Source organism: Triticum dicoccoides, chromosome 5B (assembly GCF_002162155.2).
Source record: "Triticum dicoccoides isolate Atlit2015 ecotype Zavitan chromosome 5B, WEW_v2.0, whole genome shotgun sequence".
Lineage (NCBI taxonomy): Eukaryota > Viridiplantae > Streptophyta > Magnoliopsida > Poales > Poaceae > Triticum > Triticum dicoccoides.
In genome coordinates this window covers 389,447,949-389,460,591 of record NC_041389.1, presented here as the reverse complement: position 1 = coordinate 389,460,591, position 12,643 = coordinate 389,447,949, and the positions used below count along the sequence as shown (strand labels likewise).

The window sequence follows — 12,643 nt, the reverse complement described above, 5'->3', positions numbered from 1 at the left end:
GTCGCCCTCGACTCGCAGCTTCGCCTGAATGTCCAGAAGCGCTTGGTTCAGCGGGCCCGTGCCGCCTCCCCGCACCAACCCAACGGGCGTGGCGCTCGTCGCCTCAGCGTTTGGGATGGCCGAGCTGGCGATGCCGGTCTCCAGCGGCCGTGGCGCTGAAGTCGCCTTCTCAAGACGGCGACGCGCTGGCGAGGTGACTTGAAGGAGCAGCTTAGCCACGGACTCGTCCTCAGTCGGAGGTACCGGCGGGCCTGCCGGCTGTTTATCTTGCGCACCCCCAGACGGCGGTGGAGGTGGCGGTGGCGGCACGATCGTGTCCGACATAGAGGCCTCGCCGCTCTCCCTCTCCATGATGGGGTTCTCACCGCCGGTTTCCCCAGTCTGCCCCGTGAACTCCGGGGGCGGCTGCGCGGAGTTCAGCGGGATGACGAGCAATGCCGACTGGAGGAGTGCCGCCTCCTCAGCTCTCCGCCTTGCTGCCACGGCGGCTTCGGCCTCATCCAGCTTCCTCTGGGCGGAGGCAGCCGCCTTCTCCGCCTCCGCCTTCTCCAGACGGGTGTCTTTGTCCTTGTCGCGCTTCTCCCGCGCGTTCTGCTCCGTCGCCTCCCGAAGGTCAGCGGCGGGATCAATCCGCCGAGTACTGGCGGAAGTCTCCACCGACCCCATGACGGAGGCGGCGGCGACCCTCTCGAGGGTGAGGAGAGCCCTGAGGCGAAGAAAGCATGTAAAAGATTCGGACAAAAATCTACCAAGAGCAAAATAAGTCAAGAGCGGAGGCACTTACGCGGAGACCAGTGGCGGCTTCTTTACTTCCTTGCGGAAGCGGTTGGCCTTCGCGATCGCCTCCTCCCTCTGGGTCACGGCGGCCGCCCCCTTGAGCTTCTTCGGTCGGCCGCCAAGAAAGCTCGGCCCGGCCCGGCGCCTCTTCGCGCCGCCTTGACCACCCAAGCCGGCGGCGGAACTTGCACTCGGCTGGCCGGCCCTTGATTGGTGGCGTGGGGCGGCTTCCCCCTCGGCATCATCATCAGGCCAGTCGGCAAAAGTGGATGAGGGCCTGAAGCCTCCTCCTCCTCCTCCTTCGGCATCGGCCTCCATCGCCGCGGCCCCCAAGTCCGGGTCGTTGATGTCGCTCTCCGCTCGATCGGGGATGAACTGGCGGGCCGAGCCCGCGGTGCCAGCTGAAGGCTGGATGAGGGGGTTCTGACTCAAGAAAAACCAAAAAGATTAGAAGTCGGATTCGGCTGCAAAGAAGAAAAAAGAAGAAGAAAGATGACTTACGACAGGCGGGGGGTTGGCGCGTGAGTACGGCTCCTTGCCGAACTGCCAAGTCACCGCGAGGTTGCAGTTTGAGATATAGTTCACCATGTCCGCCTCCTCCGCGTGGGGCATGTCCTTGGAGCAGAGCCGACTTAGATCCCGGTGGCCGCTCATCTGACAGATCAGATGAGGTCGGCCTTGGAGCGGGAGGACTCGGCGCGCCACGAAGGCGGCCAGCAAGTCGGACCCGGTCAAGCCCTCCGACTGCGTCAGAAATCGGAGTCGCGCGACGGCGGCGGCACCAGCGGGAGTCAGCGTCTTGACCCGGTGGGACCAGTTGGGGAGCCTCCCAGCCGGTGCGCCGGCTTCGAAAGGCGGCAGGTTGACCCAGTCGCCGTCTGCGGCGACGTTCTTCACATAGAAGTAAGAACGCTGCCACATCTTCACCGACTTGATTAGCGGGATGGCGGGAAACGGATTGTCGGCCACCGACCTCCACATCGCGATGAAGGCGCCGCACTAGGACGGCACGCCGGCGACGTGCGTGCCGAACTTTGACTGAAAGAACTCTCCCCACAGTTCGATTGTGGGGAGAACACCGAGGAAGCCTTCGCACAAGGTGGCGAAGGTAGCCAGTAGCACCACCGTGTTCGGGGTGAGGTGGTGCGGCTGGAGCCCGTGGAACTCCAAGAAGGATCGGAAGAAGCCGCTCGCCGGCAGCCCCAGGCCGCGCATGAGGTGCGAGCGGAATACGACCCGCTCGCCCACCTCCGGCGTCGGCACTATTTCCCTCTCCGGCGCGGCACGGGCTCGCAGTAGGTCCGCGCCGGGGAGGCGGCACGTCCTGCGGAGGAACTCGATGATGTCGTCGTCCACCTCAGAGCCGTCCCACACGCCGGAGCACACGGCAGCAGGTGCGGCGGCGGAGGAAGAGCTCATCGTCGCAAGCGTGGCGTAGCTCGGTGCGGCAGCGGCAAGAGGAAGAAGAAGCAAGAAGGAAGCAAGGGGAGTAGGGGAGATGGGCGTGCGTGCTTCGCCGCTCCCTTCCTCCCACCTACTTATAGGCTCATGGGCTGAGAATCCGATGGGGCAGGCGTGGGATTAACTGCGCCCCGGCCCCCACGCCCCCACAATTTACCAAACGCAGTAACTGCATGCAGTTACGGCATGGGGAACCCAACCGTCCGCACGGCCGCAACAAATCTGCTCGCGTGCCGAGGCACGATAGTGGCGGGCCCCACCCGAGGTCCTGTACCGTCGCGCGCGTGGGTGGGCAGACTGACCCCGCCACGTGGCGCCGCGCGACGCACCCGCAACGGGTGGCTGCCCGGAAGCTTATCGGGCACGCTGCCAGGGACCCCGCCGCGACGTTCAAACTCTCTAAGAGGCAAGACGGCTTTCTGCAAGTCTGACTCCAGCTAGTCGGCCTGGAGGAAGACGGCGAGCGAGGCCGAGATTCCACCCCCAAAGAGATGAAACTGTTGAGGCTCCCCGACGCGTCGCCCATGGCGCCTCACCAGCTTCGGGGACTACTGTCGGAGTAATGGGCCACGGGTAGGCTAACCCGAGCCCCAGAGCCTTTCGAAACATGGGGGCAGACTGCGCCCCTCAAGATCCCACGATGAAGAGCCGCCTCCTGGGAGTTGGCAGCAACTGTCCCTCACGACCGAGTCCCAGGGACGACTTCGAGTTAAGCCGACTCTTGGCTGGCGACTTCAAGATAAGCCGACTCTTGGCTGGCGACTTCAAGATAAGACGACTATGGGAGTCGGCCCGCGACTCCAACCATCTCCTGCCTTCGCCACGATGGACGGGGCGGGGTACGGTCACTGCGTGGCCGTCTCTACCCTACCTACGAGGGGCTGGCATGGCTACAGTGCGTCGTATCGCTGGAGATCTCCATCATGGCGCGACACTGTTGCCATGCCTGCCCTGACCTCAGCCTTAGTGGGCGGCGCACTGTGCCCATGACGGACTACCTGTACGGCCCGGAGACGGCGGGACCCGCTCGTCAGCGGGAGAACAGAAGACGGCAAGAGCGCCCTGAAGACGGACCCGTGGGAGTCGGCCCCCTGGAGTCGGCCGGCCCCTCCCACGGGCCCCGCACGCCATTAACCAGACAAGATGGGGAATGGCGACAGTGATCGTCCGCCAGACGGCAGCACTGTTGCCATGACCCCATGACCAAGCCAGCGTCATCAGAAGCAGTGCTACAGTACCAGGCCTGTCGGCGGGGCCCGCCAGTCGGCGGAGAAGACGGCGGCCTGAGAGACAGACGACTGGGACCCGCGCCCAGCCGGATTACCATTGTATCCTTGGGGGGCAGGCCTATATAAGCCCCCCGGGGCACCCATGCAAGGGGGATAGCTTCTCTAGTATTAGACCCGATCACATAGGAAGGAGGGAGCTAGCCTTGCCCTCTCCTACCTCCAGAAAACAGCTCTAGGAGCAACCTTGTATTCACTTTGCCATAGTGATCATGCGGAGACCCCACAGAGCAGCAGTAGGGGTGTTATCTGCTCGGAGAGCCCTGAAGCTGGGTAGGATCCGCCGGTGTGCATGTCTTCGCCTGATCCCGCTTCCGGGCACCGGCGACGTTCTACTCGCTCCCACCATGATAAGCCATCCTTTGGCATATGTCGTACCCAACCCCCGACATTTAAGTTTAATCCACTTCCTATGCATAGGGATTTTGTGAGCAAACAATTTATGGGAACAAGAATCAACTAGCATAGGAAAGCAAAACAAGCATAACTTCAAGATTTTAAGCACATAGAGAGGAAACTTGATATTATTGCAATTCCTACAAGCATATATTCCTCCCACATAATAATTTTCAGTAGCATTATGAATAATTTCAACAATATAACCATCACCTAAAGCATTCTTTTCATGATCTACAATCATAGAAATATTATTACTCTCCACATAAGCAAAATTCTTCTCATTCGGAATAGTGGGAGTATCATAAGAGACTCGAATACTATAAATTGTTTCCACATTAAAAGAGTAATGTTCAGAAAAAGGATAATCATAATCATGACAAGTTTTATAAATATAATCATTACTACTTTTTATGTCATAAGTGTCATCACACTAATCATCATAAATAGGAGGCATGCTATCATCATAATAAATTTGCTCATCAAAACTTGGGAGGCTAAAAATATCATCTTCATTAAACATAGCATCCCCAAGCTTGGGACAAACATTAATTACAGCAAATATATTCTCAAACATGTCACTCTCATCAAACATAGCATCCCTAAGCTTGGACCTTTTCATATCATAAGCATAATCACTCTCATCATTAATAATATGGGTAGCACCAATAGTATATCAATTATCATCATCACAAGCAATAGGAGCAACATCATTTGGGAGGGATACCTTTCTACCTTTGCTTCTCCGTCTTTTCTTTTTCTTCTTCACATCATGTGTGGGTTTAATCCTCTTTTTTGAGCTCCTTATTAATGAGATTGGTTGAATAGAAAGCTCCTCCTCGTTACCTGATTCATCATAAGAAATAATAGGAGGATATTGGGAAGTCTCTTCCCTTTCATTAGTATTCTCTTCATCTTCTATTTGTTTTATTTTCTTTATGTAATTGGCAATATAAGGATTTTCAATGCAATTTAACGCACAATACATTAAAATTTCTTCTATATCAAAATCAAGAACTTTATCAAGGACAAATTTTGGCATATCCTTAGTTATACGTTTCATTTCTTCATAACCCAAAAGCAAACTAAGTTCATTATGATGTGCAAGGGAAATCAAGTCATCACAATTCTTGGACACGATACAATCATGAAACAATTTGCATTGGATATTTAAATGACCATGTTCATTCCAAAGTTCACAAGGATGATTAAGAAAATTTAAATTTTTAGCACAAACATCTAGCCTTTCTTGCAACCATTTGGTTTCTAAATACTTATGCCTCTTGCAAAATCTATCTTCCCTATTTGGTGTGTACTTGCAAACTCTATGCACTCCACAAAAATTGACATGCTTATAAGAGACATTTTCATCATGACTAGTGCAATCATCATTAGTACTATGGATATTCAAAGAGCTCGTACTAACAACATTGCAACCATGCTCATCATTCAAAGATTTAGTGCCAAACATTTTAATGCATTCTTCTTCTAACATTTTGGCACAATTATTGGAATCCTTATTTTCATGAATGATATTAAAAAGATGAAGCATATGAGGCACCCTCAATTCCATTTTTTTGTTTTCTTTTATAGACTAAACTAGTGATAAAACAAGAAACTAAAAGATTCGATTGCAAGATCTAAAGATATACCTTCAAGCACTCACCTCCCCGGCAACGGCGCTAGAAAAGAGCTTGATGTCTACAACCTTCTTCTTGTAGACGTTGTTGGGCCTCCAAGTGCAGAGGTTTGTAGGACAGTAGCAAATTTCCCTCAAGTGGATGACCTAAGGTTTATCAATCCGTGGGAGGCGTAGGATGAAGATGGTCTCTCTCAAACAACCCTGCAACCAAATAACAAAGAGTCTCTTGTGTCCCCAACACACCCAATACAATGGAAATTGTATAGGTGCATTAGTGCGGCGAAGAGATGGTGATACAAGTGCAATATGGATGGTAGATATAGGTTTTTGTAATCTGAAAATATAAAAACAGCAAGGTAAATAATGATAAAAGTGAGCACAAACGGTATTGCAATGCTTCGAAACAAGGCTTAGGGTTCATACTTTCACTAGTGCAAGTTCTCAACAATAATAACATAATTGGATCATATAACTATCCCTCAACATGCAACAAAGAGTTACTCCAAAGTCACTAATAGCGGAGAACAAATGAAGAGATTATTGTAGGGTACGAAACCACCTCAAAGTTATCCTTTCTGATCGATTTATTCAAGAGTCCATAGTAAAATAACATGAAGCTATTCTTCCGTTCGATCTATCATAGAGTTTGTACTAGAATAACACCTTAAGATACAAATCAACCAAAACCCTAATGTCACCTAGATACTCCAATGTCACCTCAAGTATATGTGGGTATGATTAACGATATGCATCACACAATCTCAGATTCATCTATTCAAACCAACACAAAGTACTTCAAAGAGTTCCCCAAAGTTTCTACCTGAGAGTCAAGACGAAAACGTGTGCCAACGCCTATGCATAAATTCACAAGGTCACTGAACCCGCAAGTTGATCACCAAAACATACATCAAGTAGATCACGTGATATCCCATTGTCACCACAGATAAGCGCATGCAAGACATACATCAAGTGTTCTCAAATCCTTAATGACTCGATCCGATAAGATAACTTCAAAGGGAAAACTCAATCCATTACAAGGGAGTAGAGGGGGAGAAACATCATAAGATCCAACTATAATAACAAAGCTCACGATACATGAAGATCGTGCCAAATCAAGAACACGAGAGAGAGAGAGAGAGAGAGAGAGAGAGAGAGAGAGAGATCAAACACATAGCTACTGGTACATACCCACAGCCCCGAGGGTGAACTACTCCCTCCTTGTCATGGAGAGCACCAGGATGATGAAGATGGCCACCGTGATGGATCCCCCCTCCGGCAGGGTGCCGGAACAGGGTCCCGATTGGTTTTTGGTGGCTATAGAGGCTTGCGGCAGCGGAACTCCTGATCTAGGTTATGTTCTAGAGGTTTCAGTATTTATAGGAATTTTTGGCGTCGAGAACAAGTCAGGGAGGTCTCTGGGCTGTCCACGAGACAGGAGGGCGCGCCCAGGGGGTGGGTGCCCCCCCTCACCCTTGTGGGCAGCCCGGGACTCTTCTGGCCGAACTCTTTCACTCCAGGGGCTTCTTTTGGTCCATAAAAAATCATCGAAAATTGGCACGTTAATTGGACTCCGTTTGGTATTCCTTTTCTGTAAAACTCAAAAACAAGGAAAAAACAGAAACTGGCACTGGGCTCTAGGTTAATAGGTTAGTCCCAAAAATCATATAAAATAGCATATAATGCATTAAAACATCCTAGATGGATAATATAATAGCATGGAACAATCAAAAATTATAGATAAGTTGGAGACATATCACTCACGCTCATGTATTGCGTGAAAGTTGAAAATGTCTGAGAACATCAAAAGTATGAAACAATTGCTTGGCTTGTCATCGGGGTTGTGCATGATTTTAATATTTTGTATGATGAAGATGGAGCATAGCCGGACTATATGATTTTGGAGGGATAAGCTTTCTTTGGCCATGTTATTTTGAGAAGACATAATTGCCTTGTTAGCATGCTTGAAGTATTATTGTTTTATGTCAATATTAAACTTTTCTTTTGAATATTATGGATCTTAACATTCATGCCATAATAAAGAAAATTACATGGATAAATATGTTAGGTAGCATTCCACATCAAAAATTCTGTTTTTATCATTTACCTACTTGAGGACGAGCATGAATTAAGCTTGGGGATGCTTGATACATCTCCAACGTATCTATAATTTTTTATTGTTCCATGCTACTATATTATCTTTTTGGATATTTTATATGCATTAATATGATATTTTATATTATTTTTGGGACTAACCTTTTAACCTAGAGCCTAGTGCCAGTTCTTGTTCTTTCCTTGTTTTTGAGTTTCGTAGAAAAGGAATACCAAACGGAGTCCAAACGGAATGAAACCTTCAATTTTTATTGGAGCAGAAAACAACCAGGAGACTTGGAGATGAAGTCGGAGGAGCCACGAGGCGGCCACAAGGAGGGAGGGCGCGCCCCCACCCTTGTGCCCCCCCCCTGTGACCCTCCTTACCTAATTCTTTCGCTTATATATTTCCATATATCCCCAAACCACCAGAAGCATCCACGAAAACACTTCTCCGCCGCCGCAACCTTCTATACCCGTGAGATCCCATCTAGGGATCTTCTCCGACACCCTACTGGAGGGGGATTCAATCATAGAGGGCTTCTACATCAACTCTATTTCCCTTCTGATGAAGCGTGAGTAGTTTACCACAGACCTACGGGTCCATAGCTAGTAGCTAGATGGCTTCTTCTCTCTCTTTGATTCTCAATACCATGTTCTCCTTGATGTTCTTGGAGATCTATTCGATGTAATACTTTTTTGCGGTGTGTTTGCCGAGATCCGATGAATTGTGGATTTATGATCAACTTATCTATGAATATTATTTGAATCTTCTCTGAATTATTTTATGCATTTTTTGATATCTTTGTAATTATCTTCAAACTATCGGTTTGGTTTGGCCAACTAGATTGGTTTTTCTTGCAATGGAGAAGTGCTTAGCTTTGGGTTCAATCTGGCGATGTCCTTTCCCAATGACAGTAGGGGCAGCAAGGCATGTATTGTATTGTTGCCATCAAGGATAAAAAGATGGGGTTTTCATCATATTACTTGAGTTAATTCCTCTACATCATGTCATCTTACTTAATGCGTTACTCTGTTCTTTATGAACTTAATACTCTAGATGCATGTTGGATAGCGATCGATGTGTGGAGTAATAGTAGTAGGTGCAGAATCATTCCGGTCTACTTGATACAGACGTGATGCCTATATTCATGATCATTGCCTTAGACATCATCATAACTTTGCGCTTTTCTATCAATTTCTTGACAGTAATTTGTTAACCCACCGTATTATTTGCTATCTTGAGAGAAGTCTCTAGTGAAACCTATGGCCCCCAGGTCTATTTTCCATCATATTAGCTTCCGATCTACTATTTTGCAATCTTTTACTTTCCGATCTATAAACCAAAAATACCAAAAAATATTTACTTTATCGTTTATCTATCTTTATCAGATCTCACTTTTGCAAGTAATCGTGAAGGGATTGACAACCCCTTTATCGTGTTGGCAAGTTGTTTGATTGTTTGTGCAGGTATTTGGTGATTCGTGCGTTGTCTCCTACTGGATTGATACCTTGGTTCTCAAACTGAGGAAAAATACTTATCTCTACTTTGCTGCATCACCCTTTCCTCTTCAAGGAAAAAACCAACGCAAGCTCAAGAAGTAGCATGTATCAAATAACATAATTAAGGACTAAGTGGAGAAATATATGGGGAGTTCAAATAACACAACAAGTTACCTCCACCGTGACAGAAGCGAGCTCGAGATTTGTCTTTCGACTAGCACATCCATATAGCTTAGTTTGATGGACCACAACGCTAAACATGTTGTTATTGCCAAACTTCAATAGCAGCAGTGCTCGTCGTGACATCAAGCCATATATCTTATGATGCCACGTGACTGATTAACAGTACCATGAACCCAGGAAGCAAAATTTCCGCCACGTTCAAAATAGTGGACAAAGTCACCTTCACCGAGATGTTTGCGAGCTCATGTTTTATCTGCCGACTAGAACATCCATGTGGCTTAACTTTAAAAGAACGACGAATTTCAACACCACTGTTACCTAACTTGAGCTTCAATATCATCACGTCACCTAACGAGATAGCAAGCACAAACCTTCTGAAGCCACACGACTGATCAATGGTGCCATGGAAAAGCTGAATCTCTTCATAGGCCTCCCAAACATAAACAAAGGATCACAAAGATAAACCGAAGCCATGATGCATTTCTCATATAACAACCTCTATCGTTGCCTCCACAACGTACTCAACATAGGCTAAAGATATGTCAACGGCACCACAAATCGCCCTTAATGCAATGTATGATTGGTTTCCTTGGTCTATAGAGGTTGCAATTTATTGCCCCATCTATCAACTGCAGATCATCTTCCTCTTTCCCTCCATTCTTGATCCTCATATCGAACTCGATTAATACAGGGTGAGCCATTTCAATGCCTCTCTTAGGGCCAATCATTTGGATGAGAGAACGCTTATGTGCGATTATGGGGTCATCCATGCTGCGATTCAAAACATAGTTAACCATGCAATCCCATCATTCCACGTTGCTATGCACCCATACAATTGAATGTGGTTATTGTTGGTGGAACACTCAGCCAACCCCAATGAGAAACATTGCAACATGTTTCTTCCAAAATTCGAACGTTCAGTTGCCTTGGAGAACATCATCGGCTCCAACTGAGTCTCGCTGCGGTCTTCGATATCCCAATCTTCCTTCAAACCCCTATGTGTGTATATGGCGCCATCACGGTGGGTGCTATCTGAGATAATACACGTGAAATATACATTTGTGACCTCATTTGCTAACTTCTTCACATTGGTGACCTTCTTCATCATGTTAACAACATCTGGGCGTTTGGTGCCACTGGCATAAGGGACGGGTGTGCACGAGTGTAGCTTACCCTTTCTCATTGTTGCTACAAGTTGTGTAGAGAAATCGGGATCCGTATGTCGACTGGATTGGGTTGATGCAGACAACTTGAGTGAAGCATCTTCCTGCGCAAGCGATGGAGGTCGAGCGGCGCCTACTCTGCTGATGTTTGGGTTGCACGTTGGAGGCCACCAACGAGACGGAGAAAAGATTGGAGGTGGCTATATTTTTTTTAGGGAATGGAGGCGACTGTTAACCCTGAATCCTGACGCCTTGTTTTTTTGACCGGGAATCCTAACGCCTTAGTCGAGGCAAACCCTATTCGACGCTTAAGGCGCCCATTACAGGCGTTTTCGCAAATGGACGCCTACACCGTTCGTGCTTGGCCAGCCCGTCTGACTTTGCTTTCTTTGTTTTTCAAAGAGAAGAAAAACTATGGGCGTGCGCACTGGCAACTCGAACCGGAGACCTCCTGCTTCGAGCTAGGTTGCACTAACCACTGCGCCAGCAATCTTCACGTGTCCACTTCCATCTCTTTTCTACTACTTTCTTCTTCTTTTTCATTTCCCTTTTTTCTTTTTTTCCTTTTCCTTTTTTCCTCTGCTCGATGAGCTGTTTCCAAATTCGTGAATTTTTTCTTCAAAATTTATGTATTTGTTTTTCAGATTCAATGAACTAAATTTCAAATTTTATGAACCTTTTCCAAAATCGACGAACTTTCCTTCAACTTTTATGAACTTAAAAAAAATCAATGCACTTTTTTCAAGATCCATGAACTTTTTGTCAAATTCGATGAACTAGTTTTCATGTGTGATGAACTCTTTTCAAAATTGATGAACTTTTTTTCAAAATCGATGATTTTTTTTCAAATTCGACGAACCTTTTTTCATATTCATGAACGTTTTTTTTGAATACATGAACTTCTTTTGATTTTGTGAACTTTTTTTTAATAAACGAACTTTTTGTACATGTTTGTGAACTTTTTTTGAAATCTGAGAACTTCCAAATGTTGTTCACGTTTTTCCAAAAAAAATCACGTTTTCCAAACTGTATTCAAGAAATTCGAAAATCTAAGCTCTAAAGTAAACCATACAGTATTCTGTGCAATAAATAGCGCGTCTGCAATCGTTCTTATGATACTCGCGATGATTTCAATCACTAGCGCTAAGGACATGTCCAATGCAGGCGCTAAGAAAGGACGTCAGGTTTGATTTCCTTGCGGTTATTCCAGAATCCCAGTCGATCGTAGGAAAATATGTGGCGCCGATGCCAGTCCATGCGCCGAGCGCTCCGATCTTTTCTCCACACAAGTTGCGTTGACGAGGGGGCAGGTGCTTACGTGCAGGCGTTGTACGCGAAGACTCCAGGCAGGCGCTAAGTATAAAATCTATGTTTTTATTATTGCTCAAGCACCCAAATAGGCGCCTTGCATTGCACATGCCCTAAGTAGGTCTGGTGGTTAGCCTAAAACATAGGAGTATATTAGTGTAACTGTTTTTTTTTTTAGAATTATACTAGTGTAACTGCTGTGAGCGCCAGTTTCCATTCGCTGAAGGTGGTGCATAGGAGCACCCTTGTTTTGTTTTTTTTTTTCAGGGAGAGGAGCACCCTTGGTCGGCTGCCATTTCCCCACTCAGGCTGCATGGGTACCCACGAGTATAGCCGCCCCGATGGGCCATGGTGGTTGGCCCTCTGCGGCCCGGCCCACTCGGCGAAGATGCCTTGGCAGCGAAGTACCATACCATTGCCGGATGCCCGGCTTCATTTCCCAGCTGGATCTCCACCTCCGTACTTCCGTAGCTCTTCCTTCTTTATCAATTCGCCCCCCTCGCGTTGCTTCTTCCCCTCGAACGAACCCCGCGGAGACAAGACAACCACCACCAAGTCTACTCCCCGTCCACGCCAATCTTCTTCCTCCTCCTCCTCCTCCGCCGCCTACACCTCGTCGCCGCCGGCCTCCATGATGAAGGACAAGATGAAGGATCTCATGAAGAAGGTCACCTCCTCCTCCGCCCCGTCCTTCAAGGGCCCCTCCCACGTCCTCGGCTCCGGCCCTCCCCCCTCCGCCTCCACCTCCTCCTCCCGCCCCTCAAACCCTAACCCTAACCCCAGGCCCGCCCCCAAGCAGCAGCCCCCGCGCCCGGCCGGCCCCTCCGAATTCACCC

The 12,643-nt window shown here is 47.9% G+C and overlaps 1 protein-coding gene across 1 annotated transcript in view; it reads left to right on the top strand.

The window, feature by feature from the left end:
- Positions 1–12,259: 12,259 nt before the first annotated feature.
- LOC119309349 (plant UBX domain-containing protein 2-like) overlaps positions 12,260–12,643 on the top strand; it is a 4,300-nt gene continuing 3,916 nt past the window's right edge. The window contains exon 1 of the mRNA XM_037585368.1: positions 12,260–12,643. Within this exon, the coding sequence (XP_037441265.1) occupies positions 12,439–12,643 (205 nt within the window). The 5' untranslated portion in view covers positions 12,260–12,438.